The sequence below is a fragment of the Amblyomma americanum genome, chromosome 7, assembly GCF_052857255.1.
Source record: "Amblyomma americanum isolate KBUSLIRL-KWMA chromosome 7, ASM5285725v1, whole genome shotgun sequence".
Taxonomy (NCBI): Eukaryota; Metazoa; Arthropoda; class Arachnida; order Ixodida; family Ixodidae; genus Amblyomma; species Amblyomma americanum.
The window spans coordinates 107,450,392-107,475,958 of NC_135503.1; the positions used below are offsets into that span (position 1 = coordinate 107,450,392).

The 25,567-nt window shown below is 47.2% G+C and overlaps 1 protein-coding gene across 6 annotated transcripts in view; it reads right to left on the reverse strand.

The window, feature by feature from the left end:
* LOC144099462 (uncharacterized) overlaps positions 1 to 25,567 on the reverse strand; it is a 111,908-nt gene that overhangs the window by 23,105 nt on the left and 63,236 nt on the right. For 3 of the 6 annotated variants that reach the window (XM_077632776.1, XM_077632775.1, XM_077632774.1), the window contains exons 12-17: positions 23,263 to 23,442; positions 21,492 to 21,532; positions 20,029 to 20,145; positions 19,795 to 19,917; positions 18,429 to 18,661; positions 6,230 to 6,344 (exon numbers count right to left, since the gene is read on the reverse strand). In XM_077632776.1, coding sequence (XP_077488902.1) covers positions 6,230 to 6,344; positions 18,429 to 18,661; positions 19,795 to 19,917; positions 20,029 to 20,145; positions 21,492 to 21,532; positions 23,263 to 23,442 — 809 coding nt within the window. The remainder of the gene's footprint in view (positions 1 to 6,229; positions 6,345 to 18,428; positions 18,662 to 19,794; positions 19,918 to 20,028; positions 20,146 to 21,491; positions 21,533 to 23,262; positions 23,443 to 25,567) is intronic. The other 3 variants (XM_077632777.1, XM_077632780.1, XM_077632778.1) reach the window with 1 other exon arrangement.

Below are 25,567 nucleotides of genomic sequence, written 5' to 3' on the forward strand. Positions count from 1 at the left end.
ACTTCAGACAAATAATGATCAAACCCTCTCTTTCTGGGATAATCAACATGCACAAGAGGGGTTTCTGTGAAAGTATTCATGGCACCATATTTTGCTCTGTCGGGATGTCAAACTTTGGTTGAAAGCCCAGTTTCAGTTATCAGGTTTTTGACGTTTTTAATCATTTTCCTCATTATTTTTAAAAACTATTCATCAAAACTGAGACAGGAACATCCAAGAAATATAATGTGACAGTAAACTCAAAAGACACCTTTGCCATACCACGTACAGTTGAACCTCTTAAAGGGACTATGCAATAAATTAATTGAGATTACGTAAAGCAGACGAGAGATAGGCATTTCATCACTTGTCACACCAACGCAAGAATTCTTAAGCTAGCATCAATAACAACGAAGATATAGAAGATTAAAAGTTACGCTCCTCCTCTCACCCTCAACTCGTACATGTGGGGCATCAGACAAAAATAAAGAAAACAGCTCTGGGACTGGGCCCCGCCTTTGAATACGTCATCAGATGGCGTTCGCTTTGCAACTTCCGGTTGTCGCTCCTAGCACCCCAGCAGCAGCGTCGGCGGCGTGGCGGCATCTCTCCAGTCTCTCTTCGCCTTCCTGGATTGCGGCGCACGTCGGGTTGCTTTGCTTGTCGTCTGTCGTAGTTAGCAGTAATAAACCCAGACCTCGAGGCGCGACTGCTCGCTCTTACGGCCAAGATGGGCATCGAGCCCTATGCGTGCCCACGAAGAGCCGTGCGAGTGGCTCCGGAACTCCCGACAGAAGGAGGTGGCAGAGGGAAATTGAAGCCATATGCGTGAAGGCAATGCCCTGGCCCGCGCTTGCCCGCGAGGGTCGCGCGGCGGCACGAGCAGACGATTTTCACGGCTACCGGAAGTGTGCCCGTGACGTCGTGGCTCCATCGAATGGGAGCGTGTGGTGGCCTGGCGACGTCATGGGTAGTGTGACGTCTTTCTTCCACGATTTTAGTTCCAAAATCGGTCACTACGAGCACACCAATTGGCCCACGAATTTTAAAAAACATGTTTTTTTCATTTATAATAAATTGTCGGCTCAGTTCCAAAGACTTGGTGTGAATGCTCATTAGCATCATTTATAAACATATAAAACATTTACAAGCGACTTTGAATTCTTTGCATAGTCCCTTTAATAATGAAATGGTTTACAACTCGAACCTCGTTACAACGAAACGGTTTATAACTAGGGGTGTGCGAATATTCGAAATTTCGAATACGAATCGAATAGTTCCGCTATTCAGTTTGTACTCGATTCGAGAAATCAATATTCGGAGTTTTCCGCATACATCAAGATTGTGCGAATATTCGAACATTACCGAATATTCAAAAGTCTTCCGTCGGTCGGCCGCAATAGAATACAGCAGACTCCCTCAACGCAGTTCTGAAGAGATCACGATACCCGGACGAATCATCCGAAGATCGAGTAGAAATGCCAAGAAAACTATCAAAAGAAGACAGCAAGCAGAATCAGGCCAACAGCCGGATTGCCATGGGCGACAGCAGTTCCGAAACTGCGACTGCGTTGGCTATCGAATCCAAATCCAAATCCACAACGCAAGTGACTGAAATCGTCTTTGTTCAGGCGTTCAGGTGCCCTTGATTGAGCAGTTCATTTGCCCAGTTCGCGTAGTGGTACCGTTCTATCGCAGTTCGTGCACTGCTGCCCACCTGATTTGCACATGCACACATGTACAGTGAGGATGTGGGCTACCAGCGATAAGCCACCAAGCGAACCGGGGAAGAAATGCGGAAAGTCTCTCCTGTGAGACTATTACTCGAGGCTGTCGCCGTCATCAGTGCGATGTAACTCGTGCGAACGTGTTCTTCAAACACCGACCGGAACGACTACGATGCTTCAAAACTATCTTAAGCAGCATCCATAATTAATGCAAGACTACAAGACAAATGCCGCGAAAGCGATTTTGAAGAGTCAGCCAACGCTGCGTGATTTAGTTCGCACGCAGCATCCCCGACTGAAAGGAAAACAAATGCGCTTCATCTAAAAGTCACAGAGGTGATTGCTTTGGATATTTCAGCCATACAGTATTGTCGAAGACCGCGGCTTCAGAGTGCTTAGGAAAGAAGCGGTGCCGGGCTATACTCTGCCATTTCGCTACACCCCAGACTGTATTGAGGGATCGGTGGGCAGATATGGATACAGGGATGTCACCCAAGGACACAGTGTTGGAAAGTTTTGAGTGTTGGATGCTATCTCGGAGTTTCAGTAAGAGGTCTCCACTGGCTATTTTTGTAACCTTGTAGCCAAAGCCCAAGGCACTTGTCAAACTTTTTTCTACAATGAATGGGGAGATTATTCTAGCAGATTTGTCACTTTGCTCACTATGAATCACATGAAACTTGGGAAAACTGTTTCTTTTTTTTCATGAAATTTTTAGTTACCTCGGTCCACCCTCTCTTGTGAGGGCGATCAGTTGCTGAGAGAAGGTTAGCCATAGGATAAATGTGTTTTTCGGCTATGGTGCCAGCCACCCACCATGGAGCCCAACTTGGAGACGGGACAGGAACTTGCAAACAAGTCTTACCCACGCCAGCTGTACACCCCAACTCTAACCCAATACGACGCAACTCAGGGTGGTTGGCCACACAAGGTTAACCCTCGCCGCCAGGAAAAAAGGAAGAAACTAGAAGTGAGTAGGAGACAGGAGAGTTGTGAGAAAGGGGTAGGAAAGTGAAAGATAGAGGGGAGGATAGGAAAATGCGACTGCCGATGGTCTGGCCGGAGGTGCCGTCTACAGGAAGCTGGGGCCAAAGTGGTATGTTGCATCCGCCGAGGGGCCTTAAAGGTCCAAACGCTCGGCTCAACCACCAGGATCCCCTTTTCCCCGAACACGGCGTTGCCACGCACGGCGAGCTGCGGGTGCTCGGGTTCGTGGTGATGCACGGTTCACCATCATCCCCCTGCGGGGATGTCCCTGCGGATGCTCGGAAACCCGCGGTGTTGCCACTCACCGACGCCTGTAAGCTGCAGACGCCCCCATGCGGGGAGAAGTGCTTCATGTTGTTCAGGACGTGGAAACAAGGTGGAATAGTCAGTACCTCATGCTTTCAACGTTGCTTGAGCTCAAAGAAGCCAACACACTCGAGCTTGCTTCGTCCGACACTGCTGTTGATAGTTCGGACTCTTCAGAGTGGAGAAATGCAACCGAGTTTGTGGAGGCCCTAAAGCCATTACATGAGGCAACTGTAATTGCAAGTACTGAAAAGTATTCTTCACTTTCCTGCCAGATTCCAGTTATCTTTGGCATACTGCATGGCCTTGAATCTACTGATGGCAACCATAGCTTTGCCAAAAACCTTGCGAAGTCTGTCAAGGTTCGCTTTGCCGAGTATCTCTTTGATGAAGCTGCCAGTATGGCTATGTTCTTGGATCCATGACTCAAGGCAACAGTTCACGATGCATCTGGCCATTTGATGTGGCTGAAGGATCTTGTGGCAAGGGAAGGTCAGACAGTTGAAGTGATACCCAATGAAGACTCAGTCAAGGCGCCATCAACGTCATGCCCTTTGGTGGCATCCTGTGTGTGGAGTGCTTTCGATTCTGTGGTTATGAACAAGGAACAAATGCAGGCAGAAGCTGACCCTAACAAAGAAGTAGCAGCTTATGCAGAGGAGGTTCTACTGGAAAGGGGCAAAGAGCCTTGTGGATGATGTCAGTCTACTGGCCGCTTCAAGCACCCCATTTGAGCAAACTGTGCATGCGGTACCTGGCCGTACCTGCTACTTCTGTGCCAAGCGAAAGGGCGTTTTCAGCTGCAGGGGGAGTTGTGTCTGCATGTAGGAAACGTTTACTTGCCGAACATGTTGAGCTGCTGATCTTTCTGCATGACAATTTGCATTACTAGTTTTATTGCCCAAAAGTGTCATGTTGGGTTAAACAAATTTTGCCTGATCTGTTTAACCTTGCTGCCAGATGGGCAGAGTTGTTGTGCACATCATTTATTTGGTTGTCCTGCAGCAGTCCTGTGTCAACTTGGTTCATTTTTTGAGTGCAACTGTAATTTAGGCAGGACGAGATCACATGCTTGCTAATCAAAGGGTATACATGTCAGTGCAAGTCTAGTTCAATTCTGTTTGCAAATGCCATGTGCAATTCTGAAATAAACAAGAAGAACAATGCTTTTTTCCATTTTTTTTCTCACTAAGCAAGTATTCGATATTCGATTCAATATTCGAAGGCATTTTTTCTGCATATTCGTATTCGATTCATATTCGAGAAATTCAGTATTCGCACACCGCTATTTATAATGAAATAATGGCTATAACGAAAGGATGAGGATTCCCCTAGGAAGCTTGGTCAACACGAGCTATAACTATAACGAAGTAATCGCCAGGCGCCTTCAACTTCGTTATAACGAGGTTCAACCTTACTGTGTTACCATTACCAGTGTACCGGGGACATGGCAGAGCATGTGCGACTGTTACCGGAGGCAGCCATAGTACCAGAACGCACTTTTTCGTGATACTGTAATGCGCACCAGCTTACGCCCTCATTCAAGTAGAAATTCGCACTTACTGTCCATTCGGTCGCTTGACTGGCAACGAAACCTCGTACTTCCAATAACTGGACTGGCTGATTATCGAATTGAAGCTACTTCATCTCTGTGTGATGTCATATATGTGATGTGAAAAAAGGCACCGATGCCAAGCATAGTGCTGTGGCTTGACAGTGAGTAACCCCATGGTTTCACAGCAAGTAACCCCACGATTCACACTTCAACGAAGATTTGCAGACCCGCATGGCCAGCTAACATACAACTTGGACCGTGTCTTATTTACTTACTACACACTCAGGCGCTTTAGTTATCGCCATGTGTACTCGTTCGAATAACTTCAGAATGAGCAAATGCGCTCAGACAGCCAGCACTGGCACGGCCAGATGGCAGCACTTGTATGGCGAAAGTTGCCTTTGCAAGTGAACTAGCGTGCTTTACAAAAGGCTGAGAAGGAAGCATGGCACGAGAAGTACGTCATGATGATTAACTCCTGCAAAGATTGAAACGAAGCAAAATCCCCACAGTGAAAGGATATAACCTGCCATGACAACAATAAACTAAAATATGCAAGAAATCCTACCATGAAATTCTAGTCGACAGGTACAGTCTTCGTCTCCAGCTCAAAGATCTGTGCTCGAATCCCCTTTTCACGTGTTCTTTTTACTTTATATGCTGCCTTATTTTTTATTTTCCGCACTGCTATTCACTTTGCAACGCTAAAAAATGCCCATCCGATCTCTTTTTTCCTTCTTGTTGTGTAATTAGTGCTAGGTTAATCATATACAAACAGTACCAATGCTGTGGCAGCATATTTGCAGCAGTTCACCAAACAGCAGTGGCCGTGTTGCTAATAGGACTCCTGATACTGCGGTACCAGACTAAGGTGTGTTAAATGTCTTTTTGGGCGCGCTTTTACGGTATGTGGCGGCGCATGTGCAGTTGCGCTCCTGGTACACTGGTAACGGTAACATGGTACATGGCATGATAAACGTGTCTAATGTCCAAAAGAGCGAAAAGGAAGGAGGGCACACTCTGCTGATGAACAGATCTGCTAAACACTGCTAACCATAATCAATGCCCCTGCCTTACTAATCTCTTGCTATGGTGAAGACCATCCCAGAACCATGTTCCAAGCACAGCACCTTCAGCTGTGAGAAAAAAAGAAAAAGGCTTGCCAAGCTTCAATGTAATGTGCATGTGATGTGCAATATGACTGGTTTGTGAAATGCATCACTTCAATGTGTGTTCTGTGTGCACCGACCGGTGCGTGATGGTATTTCCGTGATGTGCATGACTTCTACGCGGCAAGTTCCTGATGTGCACGACAGATGTGTGGCAAGCACGACATCTACGTACCAGGTGAGTGATGTGTGCAATGACATGAGAACGACGTGATTAATGAGACGTTATCTCTTCAATGTGCCAGGAGAGCGATGCATGCAATGACAGGGCGTGCGTCACATTTGACTTCCATGTGCCAGGAGTGTGATGACAGGTGCATGTCGTGACGTGCGCAGCCATTCTTTGTAACGCCACATCCGCATGTAGATAAAAGAAAGGCGGCAAGGTTGTGAGAGTGGGTTATGGCCAAAGGGCTATTTCCTGTAGTGCCACCCCCCCATCCCCTGCAGAAGGAAAAGACAATGCTGTCATCAAGCAAAATTGGCATGAGTCAAATGCTGCTCACTCTGACTGGATCTCGGCCGAACCCTTGGACTGTTGTGGACTGCCAGTCTCCTCCAGATCCGTACCGTCATCCGGGTCTGACTCCAGCACGTTTTCTCCATCCTCGAGGTTGCCCTCTGCGCGACACAGCCAGCACAGAGAAGAGCTCAAGGCAAAAGTGGTGGCCGATGGCATTGTGAGGAAGGTGGCAGCAGAAATCACACTCATTAGCCCCCCTCCTCGCATCCTTTTTGTCACAGCATGCTAAGTGCACACCCAACTTAAGAAATGCCAACTTAATATGCTACAGTGCAAGCACAATATGTAGAAAAGAGCATGAAGAAGGAGCGCCTTGTTAAAGGCAAGCTAACACAAAGCATCACAGCTTTTACGACCATGATGCTACACAACAGGGTTATAGGAACTCGAATGAGCAGAAAGAATAAGTTTAAAAGCAAAGTTTTGCACAGAGTTATATCCGGGAACCAGAACAATTTCCCTTGCGAAAACAAACCCCACAGAACATGCAGGCAAGAGCAGCATTCAATTCACTTCCATTTCAAGCAGTGATGGGCACTGCAAAAAAAAGGTCTCCCAATATGACAAGCATGGGTGTAGGAGTGGGTAAAGGTGAGCAAAAATACAAATTCTTCAATATTTTGCGAATAGTTCCTGCTATGAGAAGAAGCGCGGCACCCATGGCAATGGTACCTGTGGCAACCACTTTCAACCTAGGCAATTTTCATCCATCACAACCAAGCAACTGCAAACATGAAGCACAGGAGATGAGAAAAAGGCGAACAACAGAAACCAATTCCCCAGAGACAGCCTCTGCAACTCCACCTCATATACTGCAGCCCAAGTGTGGCTTCACCTTTTGGCACAGTTTCATTTTGGTGGGGAGACTGCACTGTGACGAAACTAGTGCGTGAGGGCTATGTAGGTCACGTCTTTTTCAGAATGCGGAGTATAAGGCGGCACTTTGTTTCGAGGCGATGAAAGAAGTGCTGAAGGGATGGCCGACACTCGTAGCCCATGCTGTTACTTTTTACCTGTTTTGCAAGCTATCTTGTAGCATTCTGCCAGCAATGCGATGTGCTGTGCCGCTCTCACAGCAACTCTTATGTCAGTCCACATGTACTGGCCACACCATACAATGCCTCATGACAGCACTCAATACTGGGTCTGGCATATTTGGTGGGAGGAATTTCCTCTGTGCAACCTACTATCTTATTTGTGTTCAAATATTGTGCACAAAATAACATATCATGGTCTCTGTCACTTGAGAAATAATGTAACAATGGTAACTCTACTGCACGGGATGATGGAGAAAATATTGTTCTCTTTGGCCTTCATTTTGAGGAAAATGAGCTGCGACATGCCTAGCAAGATGAGTGGTTGATGCCGGCCAGAAATGCTGCTTGCCATACTCACCACTTGGCCCGTTTACCACTATAGTTGGCCCATTTTTCCAGAAGCAGAAGCCACAGAGGACAGCAGTAGGTATATACTCGCGTAATGAACTGAACTTACCTAACGAACCCGCCCCCCCCCACTTTTGTCAGCCAGAATTTACTTTTTTTTTTCGGCCTTCAGCTTTTTGTAGTGGGTTGCTAAGTTTTCGCAGACCTTGGCAGTGCGCCAAGATGTTGCCCACCACTGATAACATCGCCACTGGTTTGTTTATCTTTTTAGGAGAGCTCCTGCCAGAAAGGGGGGAGGGGGGAGGGGGGGCAGAGCAGACCTTGGCAGCGAGTCAAGATGCTGCCCACCCGGTAGCACCACCACTTGTTTATCTTTTGAGGAGAGCTCTTGCCAGAGTGGTGAGGGGAGGAGGGGGGAGAGCACAGCGTGCTTGGCGGACTTGGGAACTTGTCAAAGTGCCAAGACTTTGTGTGCTGTAAGCTTAACTTGGCAGAGCACGAAGTCTTTGTGTGCTGTAAGCTAAGGCATAGTCATTCGCATTACGCAGCACAGTGCTTTTTTAACCTTGTATTAAAAAACGTGCGCCTGACCTTCAGGGACGATGTTCAGCATGTTCGTGTTATCTCGATGGGATTGGCCAGCTCGCAGCAGCTACCACAAACTTGTCCAATCCTGGCAAAGTCAACGACACTAAACACCGGTGGCAGGAACGCGTCCGACTGTTTGTTGATGACGGAAGGAGTGAGGGAGCTACGATATGAAATATCAACCCTTGCAAAAAAATCTGTTGAAACTTTTTTTTCCCCGCTAAATGAACCCTCCCCCAAACTGATGTCAACTTGTCTGGAAAAAAAGTGAGTTCATTATGCGAGTATATACGGTTATTTCTGTCTTTCCCAGTGAAACACTACCGTAAAAACCCGCGTATTATACGAACCCGAATATAATAAGAGGTGAAATTTTAGAAGCGTGAAATTAAAAAAAAATTTATCTGCGTATAATACGAGTGAGGTAAGCCAGGTAAGCACGAAGACATTTATTGAAATCGGACACCGCACTTCAATCACTCTCATCTTCAACAGCGCTTTCTTCGGAGATTTCTTTGTCGGACAAATCATCCCACAGGCACTCATCTTCTGTGCCATCAAGGGCGTTCGATATGCCACACTTTTTGAAAGACCGACGCACAAGGTCCGCAGGAATGCTAGCCCACGCGTCCACAATCCACTTGCACAGCGTGGCTGGCGATGCCCGCTTCAGCCACCCAGTCGACGTCACTGCAGGCTCACCTGAGCGCATCCACTCTGCGTAGCACCGCTTGACCGCATCCTTGAAAGGTTTGTTTACGCAAACGTCAAGTGGCTGCAGCTGGGAAGTCATTCCGCCTGGGATGACTACAAGTACAGTGCCGCAATCGCATAACACTCTCTTGACCGAGTCGGCCAAATGGCAGCGCAACGCGTCCAGGACGAGGATCGACGGGAAGAACAATAGTGCACCGGGCCGCCTACACCACACAGACTTCACCCAGTCAAGGACAAGACCCTCATTCATCCAACCTTTCTCGTGGCATCTCACGATGACATTCATTGGCAGCTCCTCACCTTTCAGCATTGTTTTGTGTTTGAACACGACATAGGGCGGGAGCTTGTGGCCGTCTGCTGTGCACGATAGCATGACCATAACCCGCGTCTTCTCATTGCCGGTAGATCGGACGCAAATTTGTTTGGAACCCTTCTCGTGCACGGTGAGGGGTGATGGCATGTCCAGATAAACTGGCCTTTGGTCAGCGTTGCCTATTTACCCTAGCTGAAAGTTCTTGGACTTCTGCAACGAAATAATGTGGCGCTGAAAAGCCACCAGCAGCTTTTCAAATGATTCAGGCAGTTTTTGGGAAATCGACGTTCGTCGCCGTAACAAAAACCCAGCACGGCACATGTAGCGAGCAGTATATCGTGCTTGCTCGCTTTGAAGGCGGTGCTTGGAACACCTTTTTCTCTAGCAAGCTCCCTAGCTTTTACCTGCATGAGCTCCATCCACGCTCACAGCTAGATGTGCGGCTCGCTGTTCTCTTATGAACTCCGCTAGGGCCAGTTCAATTTCTGGGTATGACCCATCCTCCGGGCCACGAAAGCTTCTTCGCGTTCTGCTGCATGCGAAAAGTGCTTCCTTCTGTCGTCGCCATCCGCGGATGCTTCCCTCGGTGACGCCGAACTGCCTCCCGGCCGCACTGTTGCCGATGTTCTCGGCAACTAAAATAGTCTTTCTCTTGAAAGCAGCCGAATACTGTTTTCGTGGCCCTGACATCGTGCTTCTCCACGGCAGAAAAAAAAAAAAACCTTCCCTTCGCGAAGCGTGCGTACGCTGTCAGGAAGGCGACGCTAGCCCTAGCCATGCTGTCACGGGTAACGAAGCCAAGCCGTAGCCGCACATCAATAACAAAGCCAAGTCGTAGCCAAGCAGCAATAACAAAACCAAAACTTCGAGCAAAATTGAAATTTTTGTTCGGATCCGCAAATAATACGAGGCGGAAATTTGAGGCGCTAATAATAGGAAAAAAACCTCGTACTATACACGGGTTTTTACGGTAGTTACAGCTGAAGCTCCCAGTTTTCGGCAGTGAAAAATTTTGAATTCCGTGAACTGAGTACAAAGAACGTGCAATATTCTGCCAGAAGCCTCTCGTACATTAACGTATGGGGACTTCTGCGCTGCGGTGGCCACCATGCCGAGGCTTCTTGCCTCACTGCTTTGTATTTCGTACAGCACAGTTCTGTGTCAGTTAAATATTTTTTGTCTTGATGTTGACAAGTTGGCTTTTTCTCACAGCTTACGAATCTGGTGGGTGAGCTCACTGTGGGTATCTCTAAAAACAAAAAGAACAAAAATACTGTGCTGTATTTGTAGTTAGGTTGGAAATGTAACGTCAGGTGCTTTCTGAAGCAAATGATTTGGTTTACGGTTTATGGGGTTTAACGTCCCAAAGTGACTCACGTTATGAGGACGCCATAGTGAAGGGCTCCGGATATTTTCGACCACCTGGGGTTCTCTAAGGGGGGACCCTGGTCTTAGACCTATTTTCCTTATTTTTAGTCTAACCCTAATGAAACTGTATCAACTTGCTCAGTTTTTTTTACTGATTTCAAACACGAAATTGCTTTTTAATTGCTTTTTAAATTAGTTTGCTGGTTCATAAGATAATTAATTTTAACTAGTAATTTATTAGTACCTCGGTACGGAAAAAATGGCTCAATAAAATATAATTTTTAAGCCATGGCTACATAGTATGGTAAGTAAAGAGTGCAATAATCACAGCAGCTTTTTCATTTTACCCTCATTTATAATTTTACAGCACTAAGAATAGCAGCATTCAAAGTGTGAATATCATGCATACATAAACTTTGCAAAATTATAAATTCTAGAAGCGTGATTGAACAGCTGTGCTTCAGTTATTGCATACATTGTGCCTTCAGCTTCCCTTAGCAAACAGTACGATGTCTATCTGTCCTGGACGTTCAGATATTGACGTACTAAGACAGCCACATGTCCAAAATTTTCATGGTGTTAAATCGCCTGCTCCTGCACAAATTGAGCCCACACAGTGATCTCAATTTAATATTATGGTCAAAATACAAATTTCCTGGAGGAGAAAACTGGTAGAGTTGAAGAATAATAGCTATAGGCTCCAAAAATGTCATTTTTTTTAAATTAATTTTTGGATCATTTTTTGGTCCCAGAGACCAGTGTCCCCCCTTAAGGGGGGACACTGGTCTTAAAGCTATTTTCATTATTTCTATGCCAATAATAATGAAATTTAACTATATTGCCCAGTTTTTTGTGCTGATTTCAGATATGCCTTTCTTTCTTTTCTAAGCTAGTCATTACCCAAGTTACATCACATTAATTAGTCATTAATTAGAACCTCACTACAATGAAAATGGCTTGGCAAAAATTAATTTCTTAAACATGGCTACATAGCCTAATGAATAGAGAATGCAATGTTCAAGCCAGTTTTTCCATTTTATCCATGTGTGTAATTTAATGAAACTTTGAACATCAACGTTCAAAATGTGCTTGTCAAGCATTCAAAAGTTTGCAAAATCATTAATTTTTGAAGCCTGATAGGGGAATTCTGTCTTGAACATTGCAACCCCTGCACCTTAAGCTTCCTTTAGCAAAAAAAATTACATCTCTATCTGCTCTAGATGCAGAGATATCATTGTCCCAAAACAGCCGGGTGGCAAGAATTTGCAAATTGAGAAAAATGAGAAAAACCCAAATGGGCCACAATTTATTGAATATTCATGATGATATCTGCATATTTATATTTCCTGGGGGCTAATAAGCACCAGGCATGTAGTCTGACTGCTGCTTGTGGGTAGAGTGCCGCTTTTGCAGTGCCCGTTGCACACTTGCAGAAGAGGCCCGTTTGCGCATAGACTCGGTTGTTCGTCGCCTATCCTTCTCAGCCATCCTCTTCCGGTTACTTAGGCCAAGGTTAATGTCCAGCTCGCTGAGTATTTGGGAAGACGCTTGAAGACTGCCTGCATTGAAACGGACAACAGCCTCTGCAACAGCGGCTTGAACCGCAAATAATGATGCATGGCGCTCCTTTGGTGCCAGTGACCATATTAGCGAGTGCAAACTCTCGTTGCTGTTTTGAGTTTTTCCTCGCTGGCAACGCTCCAGCAGCTTTCGGTCTGCCAAGCGCCGATATATTGGCAATAGTGCCTTGCACACATGCAATGGCAAGCTATATCTGTGCTTCGGAGTGGGCTCTCCCTTTGCTGCGGCAGCATTTTGGCGGCACCATGAGCTTGGGCCTATTGGGCACAGGCTGTGATTTGACACATTATCATTTGATGTAACGTGGTGATACGTGGCCATCACTGCCTGCTGCATTGCTTCGACATCTCCGGTGTGAGACTTCAGAGCCCAGCTGTAGTATGCAGTCAACTTGTTCACAAGGTCGCCCGTGAGCTTGCCTTTGCCACTGAGGCTCTCTGTTCCCTCGCCTTTGTGCTTAGCAATCACATTGCGCAGGGCCGTGCCCATGCGCTTTTGCACATGGTTTGTGCAGTCCTCTTTCTGCACTTTTATAAAACCATACACATCAGCCTCCTGCAGTGCCAGAAATGTGCGGCTATCTCCATCACACAAAACTGTCGTGTATCGAAGGCCATGTTTCTCTAATGACCTTTGAAACATGACAAGTGCAGCCTGCACTTCCATCTCGCCAGATTTTTTTTCCGTGTTTTTCTGACACCTGTGGCTGCTCTTCCATGCCTCATACGATGGGTCACTTTCCGTAGGCCCGCGCTTGCACCCCGCAGAGAAGTTGCTGAACACAACATAGTCTAGTACAAGTCCAGTGAACAGCTCAATCACTGCGGCCACACCGATGTGCGATGAATGACCCCGGGTCATCCACGAACCGTCGAACGAGACAGCGATATTTCCAAGGTTGTCCAAGTGCAACTCTGTGTAGAGCTCGCGAACGGAACGGGCGCTGTCCATCATCACTTTTTCGGCTGCGCGTGTTGTCGCGGGCGTCAGCTTGTTTTTCATGTAACCTTGCCAGGTTTTACTGTGAAGCCCTCTATGGGAGATATTCATTATTGCAAAGACATCGTTCAGTGCGGTTTGCCGATTTCCCGTACTTTGCATTGCCCGTGCAGCAAGAATATTAACAGTAAATGGACTTATTTTTTGGCTTCCTTGAGCGCGCGGCGAACTCCACGCAGATGAAATCTCGCCGCAGTTCACGCACAAGAGAGCGAGCCTCACGGCTAAACCGTATTCACGATCACCTTTAGAAACGTCCACGTTTCCACCACACACCTTGCACTTGACGGCACTCAGCAGTTCGGTGAAAGATTCCAGATTCACAACAGTGAACGCAGTATCGTGTACACTGCCGTTGGCGTCTCGAAGCGGGCGATCGTCGCAGTTGCCGATGAAATCCTGTTTCCTCTGCGTTGCTGAAGTCGAATCGAGAGCTTGTAGCTTTTCTTTAGCTTTCGCTTCAATTTCGAGCAATTCCGAACGCTGTAGCATCCTGGTGTCGCAGCGTATGCGGCCGCTGTGCGTAGCTGTCGCCGAGCTCGTTAGGCTTACTTCGTCGTCCGCTAACGCCGCTTCACCGGCCGCTGGCTCTTGCGCATTTTCGGTGCTTTCCGATGATGCAGGACGTGAAGGAAGGTTATTGACTCGCTTATTTCTTTTCCTCTGACCGAACTTGTGCCGCAAGTGGAATTTAATCGGCGACATCGTTGTGCGTCAGTCTCGCTTCTTTCAACAAAATGGCGCCGGGGACGCGTCTGCCAGCGACCAGCAGCAAGCCTAGCAGACGAAGCATGCGAGAATCCGCCAATGGGAGAGCTCGTTTCAGTCACGTGCTCATATCAGCGAATCGGACCTCGCGCTTTTTTTGTTGTTTGTGCTTCTTTTTCTCCGCGGCCATTCAGGGCATGCAAGCACAAGCGGCGGGAAATTGAAGCGCAGAGAGTCTTCTTTCAAACGAGACCAAGATGGCTGCGATCGGCGCGCTGAGACGAGCGTTCCGCGGAGTAGAAAATGCACCGTTTTTATCGTCTGCTCATGCACAAAATCGGGTGACGCGGTGATTTACATTTCGTAATACGGCAGAAATATTGATTTCTGGGAGACAAAAATTTGTGAAACTGGAGATTAATAGTTGTAGATTCCGAAAATGCCAATTTCGAAAATTCGACTTTTTGGTCATTTTTTGGTCCCAAAGACCCGTGTCCCCCCTTAACACTGACATCGTACAGTACACGGGCCTCTAGAAATTCGCCTCCATTGAAATTTGACCTCCGTGGCCGGGATCGAGCCCGCATCTTTCGGATCGGCAGTCGAGCCCCATAACCACTGAGCCACCAAGGCGGATAATTTCTGAAGCCTATGATTTCAGGAAAAAGCTGTTTTGAAGCGAAAAGCTTCACTACGGTAGTCAACACTGCGCTTCGCACGAGCCGGCGTATGTCGGAGCACGAGTGACGTTTCGCATGGCGCAGGTGGCGGCTGGTGAGTTATGCGCATGCGCGAAAACGAGTGACGTCACGCACCACGCAGGTGGTCGCTCCTCGCCGCTGCCGCAGCCGTCGCCTGACCTTTCGGCGCAGCCGCGCGCTACTGCACATGTGCGTCATGTGCATGCGCAAGGAGGCTATATAATGCGCTTGCCAGAGAATAGGCGTGCGCACTCGACATCGAAGGGAAGGAGAGTGCGGCTGCTGCTAGACTACGCAGAAAAGCTGAGAAGCTAAATTCGTCCGATCCAGAAGTACTCGCTTGGGAGTTGGCTGCACAACAGCGAAGCCATAGAGACAGCCGCTTGTAATACTGTCACTTCTGTGTCTAACTCGTATGAGTAACCAAATCTACGCATATAGATAAACAATGTATACAATACCACGAGCATTACCATGACGTCAAACCAAGCATAATTGAAGATTTTCGCTTGTATATCCAGCCTTTACCAGAGCTAAGCCACTGCCTAACTTTATATTCGTGCCAATGTGGTAATACTGTTTCAACATGTGCGAGTATTGTGACTGATCCCATAAAATTATCAGAGCACTGCTGCCAGACCCAAAGAGCTTCATGTGCTAGGTTGCTTGAGTGGACTGAGGGAGTAAACAAGTCAAGACATCAGCAGAACTTCATTCATTAGCAGATTCTATGTTTCCAGATAATTCAAATGATTAAAAACCATGTTCATATCGTTCTATCTACCTACCGATCTCTACAAACACAATATCAAAAAAAAAAAAAGACTGTGGCCGCTATCACCAGCGAAGAGTGCTAAAATCTGAGTGTTTTTTTTGCTGATTTGTGGGGTCACATAAAACCAGCGGCCTTAGTTATAGTACTAGCTAGAATTCCTGATGAAAGAGCAATGGCCACGTGCTTCAAAATTTTAAGGGGGGATGAGGGTCTTGAAAACTTTTTTTTTATTTCTTAACATATCTTCCTGAAAATTGGCATGCAGATATATCTTTGAATGCTAATCCCAAATATATATTCAGATTTTATATATCTCATCTAGAAATGAAGATATGGCAAAATAATTTATGCCACTTAGGTCTTTTCTTACGGGCCATTATGGTGGTTTCTTAATTAAAAAAACTAGTTTTAAAGTAATGCTGTCATTCTTAAGGGCCCATTGCACATCCTAAAGCTAAAGAAATTTTTAAAAAGTCATCACATAGGTCATGAATGAATAACAAAGTAGGAAAGAAAAAAACAATGTGGGAGTAATTAGTTTAGATCTGACCTAATTGCTAGTCTATTGGGTTTAATGAAAATTGGAAAGCTTTAGGATGTAGCTGAGGTGTTGCTGAAAAAAATGATACCTACTTCAATAAAATCAGTCGATACAAACATTATGAAAAGTTCCGTAAGGCAAAGGCATTTGATTGAAAAAGCAAAGCTGAGAAAATTGCATTCAAAGTTTTGCTTACTCTGCCATTTTTGTTTACTGATCATATGGAAAAATTTAATGCTTTAGCATGCCGCCCAGTCATTGCTGAACACAATAACACCAAATTTACAGAAATCTGTTCATGTAAAGATTATGAAAACCTCTGTATTGCATTGGCACTTGACAAAAAAAAAGCTCCGAAAATCACTTGCTATTTTCTTTGAATCTGCCACACATTCACAAAAGTCCTGGGCTGTAGTCCTGGGTGCTGTCAGGCTTGTGCTTCTTGGCCATCCTCTTCTTCACATTTTCAGCATTGGTGTGACCCTTATCAGACCTGCACAGCCTCTGTTAATCTTTTTCAAGGCTCCTACCAATGAGGCAGCTCCCAGGCCTGTAACCAAGCTGTGCTGCAACAGCTCTGCTGGTTGTTGCCATTCCTTGGTTGAAGCGAGAAACTGCTTCTTGCGAGGTTAAAAACAGGACAGTGAGGAGTGTCTAATGCGAATGTTCAAATGTTCAAGCTTCAGCTTAGAGCGCACAACGTCTTGGCGCTCTGCCAAGTTCGCCGAGCGCCCCCCCCCCCCCCCCCCCCCCCAGCTCTCCTCAAAATATATATATATTAAAAACAAAAACAAATGACGTTATCAGCGGCGGCAGCGGCTTGGCGCGCTGCCAAGGTCCGCGCTGCGCGTGCTTGTCGAAGCGTTGAGCACGCGAGCTCGGTTCAGCCGCGTCCGTCGGCACGAAGCGGCGTGCGCAAACGCCGAAGTCGACGTTAGGCTTAGGTCAGCCGGCTCGGCCGCTTCCGACGACACGGAATTCGAAGCGGCTTGCAGCGTATCAAAAGTCGATATTTTCCACGGGCTTAGTCCAGGCACATCCACCGGCACTGCAGAGACTTGCGGTAACGCCGAAGTTGACGGCGATCGGCATTGTCCAGCCGCGTCCACCGGCGATGCTGGCGTTAACAGGGTTTGTTCAGCCGCGTCCACCGGCGAAGCTGTTGTTGGCGAGCTCAGTCCAGCCGCATCCACCGAGGGTACAGCAGCTTGCGGCATCACCGAAGCCGCAGTTCTCGACGATGCAGCGCTCTACTTATTCCATGCGCGTCTCTTTTTGCCGACTGTTTTTCGCGTGCTTGCTTTCAAGCGCGCGTCTCGGGCCATCGTGACACACGGAACAAAGACACCAGGCAGGCAAATACACGCAAAAGCACGAAATTCGGGGCTAAAAGAAGCGATTCAATAGCCAAAATGTCTACAATAACGATAAGGAAAACGGCAGAACGAAAAATACTAGGAAACAAAGAGGAGCGCGAAAAATGACAGGTGTGCAGGCGAAAGCAGACGACGGGAAGGAGCCGAACAACGCGGCCGCGGGGGGCAAAGCATGCGTCACGGCCAATCAGAGGGCTGCGCCTCGAGGAGCGCCCGTTTTACCCAATCGGCGGCCGTCTCGCGACGCTTTCCCCCTTGCGAACGGGTGCTGATAGCTCCGCTGTGCGAGGTTCTACAGCTTGCCGAGAGGCGCCAAATTGGAGAGCGGGAAACCAGCTTTCAAACGAGACCAAGATGGCGCCGATCGGTTCGCGTCGCGCGGAGCTACGGCAGCTTGAAAATGGGGCAAACCTTCGCGCTTGGCGTTCAATTTCGGCTCACCGACGTTTCTAAATTGCCGTTTTTTTCATACTTTGAGTTGGAATTCAGCTAAAATATTTTGTAGAGGCATAGTTGGGACATTAAAGACTTCAAAATCGCAATTTTTGAAAATTGCCATTTTTGACCATTTTTCGCGATTTCAAGACCCGCGTCCCCCCTTAAGTCCAGACCGACTTTGGCAGCCACTGTTGGTTCAAGCAAGTGACATTAAACTCTTCAGGCATGACTGGATGTGTGAATTCACATCCCTAAGTTTCATGTATATCCTGAAATAAATTTTAAGCAAGAACACAGCTGAAGTGGAATAAACCTCGCTCTGAAAAATGATTCACTGGCGGTGGCAGTGCAGATTTATCGCATTACATAGTTTGATCAGCTCAAAGAGAATTGGAATTGTGTAATAGCTTCCTTCGTATTGGCAGTTGTAGTTGTGGGATTCAGCTATATTATAAGGAAAACACTACTGCTGGCAATGTTTGCAAATAAACTCACAAGCATGCAAACAATAGGTGCCTGTTCGAACTATGTGCAGTTGTGTGCAAGCTCAACCGCAATCCTCAGTGTCTAGGTCACAGTGCCAACTCCTAACTGCACAGAAAAATAAAAGCCCACCAACAAGACAGAACAGCAGAGACGTGTGCACACAGGCCCCAAGAGGATGAAGTTCGTGGCTGTGGCCAGACGCATACCGGGGGTCTTGGGGCTGGCTGCAGGACTCTGGCTGTCGGCCAGCAGCGTGTGGTCCTCAGCAGGCGGCGCCACTTCCTTGGGTGGGCAGACACGAGCCACCGTGCCCGGGAAGCACAGCACCGCCAGGAACCAGTGGGCGTTCTGGTTGATGGGCACCACGATGAAGTCCTTGTCGAAGATGTCCACGTGGCGCGTCCACGTCCGCACGTTGCGATGCCGCCGTGCCGGCAGCCTGTCAGGCGAGCGTGGTGTCATATAAGAGGCACTGCCACTCTTGGCTATTTCTGTGGGTGCGGTGCTTTAAGGTACGAAACATCAGTGGGCAGTATCTGCTGGTTTCACGGAAGAGATCTGCACAGTCTCACTACCTGTTGACAAGGGAATCCTGCAGGTTAACCCCATGCATGCCAGATTATGTTTTATGCCACACTGGCTACTTAGGCTGCCTTCTGCATAGTTAGGTGGTCAATTAAGATCAAGGTCTTTCATTAAACAGCCCACTCTCTTCATAGCACTATAGGCAGCGGCTAATCGAAGAATTTCAAAACAGAGAAGCACGCAATGCAGGGAAAGTGTTTTGTTAGCATGGGACCACATCTTTTTTTTTTTTAGATGTGCACACTACCAAATATAATACTCAGTGCTTCAGCACAATAGTTACAGGTTGTTGTGTCATCACTGGTTACAAAAAATCTGTCAATCAGGAGCAAGTGCTCCATTCAAAGGCTAGACATGATCACCTCATTGACTTACTAGCTTAAGTGACACACTTCCACTGGCCCGAGGTGCAGTTTGTTTTGAGTCCACTCCCTCTGTTGTTTACGGTTTATACACAAGCGTACGTGTTAGAGGAGCTTGCCAAGTGTTCCCTGTTGCTCTTGCCAAATACCGAAGAAGTGGCACAGATTTAATTCCAATCAAGGTGAACTATGGAGGGCTCCCGACTATGACAGTAGATCATTAAAAAAAAACCAGGTTAACACAAACCTGTAAAAAGGATGCAAAATTTCAGGGTAAACGGGGTTTCAAAAAAAAAAAAGCAATACTCCATTTTTTAGTGCATTGACTATGCATTCCAACTTAAACATTCTATGCAGCTTATTTCCCAACGCAAACAAAGCACTTCATTTCAAGAAATGAGGTCCCGTGTACCAGCACGACACTGCAAAAAATGTGGTAGGAGTTTAACGAAGTTATATGCGTGATAATGAAGTAGACATGACAGGCTTTGCAGAGAAGGAGCAGCAAGTCAAGCTTACATAGAATAGTCCTGTAAAACGGTGATTATACACAGAGCCTCTCCCAGCTATTTCCTTCCTCAATGCGGCCTTACACAGGCCACAAGGGGCAAAGGTCAACACTCACGAAAGGCCTGCCTGCCCTGGTGCCCGTGGATGAAGCCGCTGGGTCAGGCGTGGGTAGAAGAAAGAGCTGAAGATATGCGTCCGTTGCCTGACATCCTCACTGAGCCGCTCTAGCAGAAGGTACCTGGGACATGGTGTGGGGTAGGGAGGAGGGCAGCAGCAGTGAGCGCCCCATCTGGCAAAGGCACATTTACGAACACAACGGTGCGCGGTTGGGAGCAGAACCAACACTCACTTGAGGTAGAAGTCGATGATGACATCATTGAGGAACTGGCCCTGCCGCAGGCAGCGGAGGTCGGCACTGTGGACGGTAATGCCACCCGTCTTGGGTGGGGGAGGGTACACTAGCAGCCTGCAGAGAATGCAAGGGGCAATGCGCCACACCCCGTCAACTGAATGCAGATGGGCAAAAATTAGGACACCACAGTCAACAGAAAAAGTGGCACACACTGTTGAGTGTTGACAATGGAGTTCTGCAAAGCACAATATGCACACAAAAACAAAAAACAAGAAATGGACACCAGTGCTGTGGAAGAGAGAGCACCAGCCTCTTCTCATATGTTCACATCCTTCAACATTCATGTCATTTCGCTGACTTTGCAGGCATTACAACCAAAAAAAGTTGGGCTTTGTAGGCTGCACACTTGCCAATTATACACCTGCTTTTGTTCACTTGAGGTGGGAAGCTGGTCTTAGAAAAAAATTTTTGTTAATGAAGTCACAATAACGAAATCTTCACGAAGCATGTATTTTTGCGTGCTGATTCTAAATATGCGATTTAATTTATATGTAAAACAAGTCCTTGTGCATTTATAATAGTGTTATGCAACTTTTTGACGAGAGCTTTCAATAAATTTTGCTGCAGGAAACTTGCTCGAACACATGCAATGGGCTTGTCTTGTCATCAAGGTATGCAATAAGGTTAAAATTATTATCCTGCTATCATAGAAACCAAGTTACAGGTTTTTGAATTTCCCACTTCACAAACTGGAAGAAAAACTTGTGTTTGTGATTATTTCAAAATCCTGTAACTCGCCTTCTACAACAGGCAGGATAATAATTCTACCCTTATTGCATAGCCTGGCGTCAAGAGAAACCAATGGCACACAATCTAACACGTTCCCTGCAGCAGAATTTCTTTCAAACTCTCGGCAAAAAGTTATATAACATATTGCATAAGTGCACTTATATAACATATTGCGTAAGTGCACAAGGACTTGTTCAACATAAAACTAAATTACACATTTGGAATCAACATGCAAAAATACGTGTTACCTGAAGATTTCGTAATTGTGACTTCATTAATATAAATTTATTTCTAAGACCCTCCTCCCCCCTTAACCCCACATGAGGGTGCCAGAATTGGACACAATTCAAGAACGCAGCGGCGAATGCCTCTCAAAGCAGGACCTCCAGCAAATGGTGTCGACTAGTTCTCACAACCTAGCAGTTCATCCCCAGAGTATGAAGTTGCCAGTGGTTGGCAGGCGCCTCCGTAAAATGAGATTAACTGCAATGTAGTGACAATCAGCTGCCACCATTCTCTAACGGGCCTCCTTTAAGGAGTATTTGAAGCTGCATTTTTGAGTTGTATCTGATTATAGTCAACATGAATATGTACTACTTCAGATATGCACCTTTGTCTGGAAGCCATCAACGAAACAGAACAAGAAGGGAAAGCCACACAAGTGCACTCACTTTACATTTGGTCCCGAGGAGCGTTCCTCTTGTGGTGACCCCTGCACAGATGAAGGCAAATTTGCTTCTGCAGTCTTTACAAAAGCTCAATCACGTACACTCAACTGAGGCTTTCTCGTGTTGGTACACATGCTAGGCTCACTCTAAGAATGATTGCACATTATCAGTTCTGATCAGAAAGAGGTTCTTTGGAGTGCCTTTTCGGTTCCCCGAGCCCCTGAATACCTAAGCGCATGCTTCAACCCTGCCTGCTCCTCCCTTTACCCACTTTATTTTAGAACTAATCGTACTGTAATTGGTCATGGCAGACTGTTTCACTGCATAGTCAGTCATTACTAATAAAATTTAGGCGTTGTTTGAGGGGCTTTTTTTTTTTTTGCATGCACGCTAGGCGTGCACCTCTTGAAGGCCACTGGGGTACCCAAAGCAAAAAAATTGAGGACCCCTATGCTGGAACGAATTCTGCACAAAGGTATTCCACAAGTAAGCAGCTTGCCATCACTATTACCACTTTCGCCATCAACCAGCTTCATTCCACTGCTGCACTGTGGCCATCTTTCCGACCGGTACACCATACTACAGCCCATACTTTAAACTTGCAACCATCCACACATGGTAGTTAGTCTCAATGATTTGCGTCCTGTACTATCGTGCTCAATATGAGCTGCAATGCACTAGCTTTGGGAGGAGCTCAGTTCACGAAGCAGTGCGAGCCCAGTGGTGCTGATGAATTTAGCTGTCGATACTAAGAACGAAGTATACTGAATGGTTGTGCAAGGTGGGTGCTCTGTATGAAGGCGCACTAATATACTGTAAATCCAGAACTTCAGTTGGCTCACTTTGAATGAATTGCAAGTAATAATGAGCGTGACAATACACCTAGAATGCAGTCTTCCCTGTGTACCTTTGCCTTGCAAGTTCACTTACAGGCCGGTTACAGTTATGCATCATCATCACACGCAACTCCTTGTATTATGGCAATCTTGTTTGTGCACATTTTCTCAGAGTGAAGAAGGGCTGGCAACTGCTGAAAAACAAGTGGATCAGCATGGGCAATGGACTTGGGGCAACCGAGGGTGAGGCTGGCTGTGAAAGGCAATACCCCAATGACACAAGCACTTTGGGCCATGCAGTGCGTAACAGCACTTGACCATGCAATGACCATGCAGCAGCAAAGCGGGAAGAACCAAGGAAGCACCGGGGCCACAGCAAGAAAAAACCAAGGCAGACAGGAGGGCAACGACAGGACGATGTGCCCTGTGCCCCGCAGCCAGTTTCAAATCAGCAGCACCCTGAGAAGGCGATCAGCTGTAGCTTCCAGCAGCAACTTTTCAGCAAACCTTCTGGTCTCATGCACTATGATTTCAGTCTGGTACATGACCAGAATGGCCAAGACTTCGCATTTTCCACTGGCGATGCCTTCAGCATGCAAGGCATTGCTTGGAGTGGGCAAGAATTTTCATTGGTTTCAAAGCGAGCAGCTTCATACATCCACCAGTGCTGGAATACTAACTGCGCCTTGCAGTTCTTGGACAATGTCTTTCTGTAAATCCATGCGAAACATTGTATACATTGTTGCACGCTACAATCCTTTGGGTTATAGGCAGTCCTAAAAATCTGTGAGCTCAAGGCCGCTGGTGCAGGGCTAACATTGTGCACACCAGGCCACAAGTGTGGTCAGTCTGTCTTTCTTTGCAGAGGGCGTACGCAAGCCTATGAAGCAGCCACACCTGGCGAGGTGCACGCGAGTGCAGAAGGAGGGGTGCCCCACCTGATCGGAGGAAGATACCACTGAGGTGACACAGCCCGCAGATGCGGCAACTGAGGAGCGGGTGGTTCGCGTCATGATGGTGGACCCTGGTACGGTATGGATCACCACGTGCGTGACAGCGGATGAACCGGATTGCGTCACTGGGGGAGCCGCCGATGTAACTGCTGCCTCACTCGACCTCTGCAGATGCATGCATCGAGGATGGAAAAATGTGTGGTGCGGCACTTGGAGAGTCACCAGTGTCATTTCGTGTCCTTCAAACAGCCCCACACTGAAAAAGTTCAGTACTCATCTATTACTCCGTTCAGATGCAGCTCATACCCTATCCTCGTGCTCTTCATCCTTGCTGACGAAAACTTGCGCCATCAACCTGAACTCCACTGCACTGACCATTGCAGGTTCTTCCGAATACACTACACTGTGCTGGAACGTGACCGTCATTCCTATCAGGGGTCACGTGCGTGAACTGCAGTGTTTTCTCTACCGATGCTAGGATCGAGTTGCCTTTTTTACACGTCACGCAGTAATCTAAAGCAGTCTTCAATGCATGACTTCCCACATTCGCACACCACACTCAGGGTCGTTTTTCAGCAGGCCAGCCACGCTCACCAGCAAAATTTGGCAATACTGCGCTTAACAATCTTAGGTCAGTTTCAAGGACTAGAGCACACAGTAAAATCTTGTTAATTCGGGCTTGAAGGGACCAGAAAAAAACATTCAAATCGTCCGAAAGGTTCGAATTATCGAATGAGCCCTAAAAAGATGATGGTCGATTTGAGAAGTTTGACCAAATGCTAATTAGGTGCAATAGCAGCTGTTTTTCCTTCGGTGCTGGTGCTCAGATCCAGTGTTCCCGGATGGCAATTGTTTGGATTGAGTTAGTCATTCTCTCCATTCATAGATCCCTGGGAGTCTTCCTACCATTCCTGTCGCAGTGGTGCAGCGGTCATGTTACGATGCGCCACCGACCTCCTATGGCAGGTGCTGCCATCGGTGAGACTTGGGTTGCTTAGGTTAGGGTGCGACCAAGGTTGCGCTTCACGACCAGCCTCTTACAATTAAATGAGCTGCCGCCCGACACGGTGGGCAGGTTCGGTTTATGGGGGTTTGACTTCCCAAAGCGACTCAGGCTATGAGAGACGCCGTAGTGAAGGGCTCCAGAAATTTCGACCACCTGGGGTTCTTTAACGTGCACTGACATCGCACAGTACACGGGCCTCTAGAATTTTGCCTACATCGAAATTAGACTGTCGCGGACAGGTTTGAACCCGCATCTTTCAGCAGACGAGCGCCATAACCACTGAGCCACTGTGGTGGCACTAGGTATGCGCGCGCACAGCACACACAGAGAGAGAGAGAGACCAACAGACAGAAAGACAAACAAAAACAAACAAACACACAACAGCTAAATGCGGGGAATGGCCACAATAAGTGCTCGCGCACTAAAACTGATAACTGCTTGCATCGTGGTAAATTTGCCCCGTGAAAGACGAGACAATGGTTGCCTTCACACTGCGATGCTGCAGCAGTGGAGCTCAACTGCTACCGTGTCACACCTTGCACAAGACGCAGCTTCGCCTGTGAGACTTCAGTGCACAAACAGTGGCAGAGCGTGACGAGCGCACAGTTTTTTGGTGCACTGGAAGAACCACGCGGACAGAAGTGAAGAAAACTCCCAACGGTGTCAAAGCGGTGGGTACAATAGCGATACAAGCCAAGGTCTATTTGTCCTCGGAATCACCTTAATGCGTGTAAAGGTATTCCCTCTCCATAGATTAGCTACTGGCCCAACTGTACCACCAAAGGACGAAAAAATGCTGAAGGGCAATAACACCTGAAGTGTCTACTGGTAACGCCTACGCATGAGGGACGTAGCAGCTGTGGCATTAACAGAGGCATGCGAATACAGTGAAAGCTTGTTAATTCGGAGGAGACGTGGCAAGGGAAAAAATGGTGTGCTCCCGACCGGATGACGAAGGTAAACGTTGTGAACCTTGGGAGTGGCAGGGGGGGGGGTCTTCTCTCTTTTTCTCTCCGTGTCAGTGGCGGCACGGCGGCGGCAACTACCTGTGTGGCCTCAGAGATTTCAACCTGACCTTCCCGCAGTGCTGACCTTGAAGCCTGCAGTAGCTTGCCGTGTTAGTTTTTGTTGTTGAGTGACGGATGAGACGACAAATCCTGAGATGCAGCGAATCAAGCGCATCGCAGAACTGGCAGTGTTTTCAGCGCTCAGAAACCATGGTTGTGCACAAAACTGCGACGTGCGCAAAAAAAAAAAAAGAATTGGAGCTTGCGCTGATGTTTA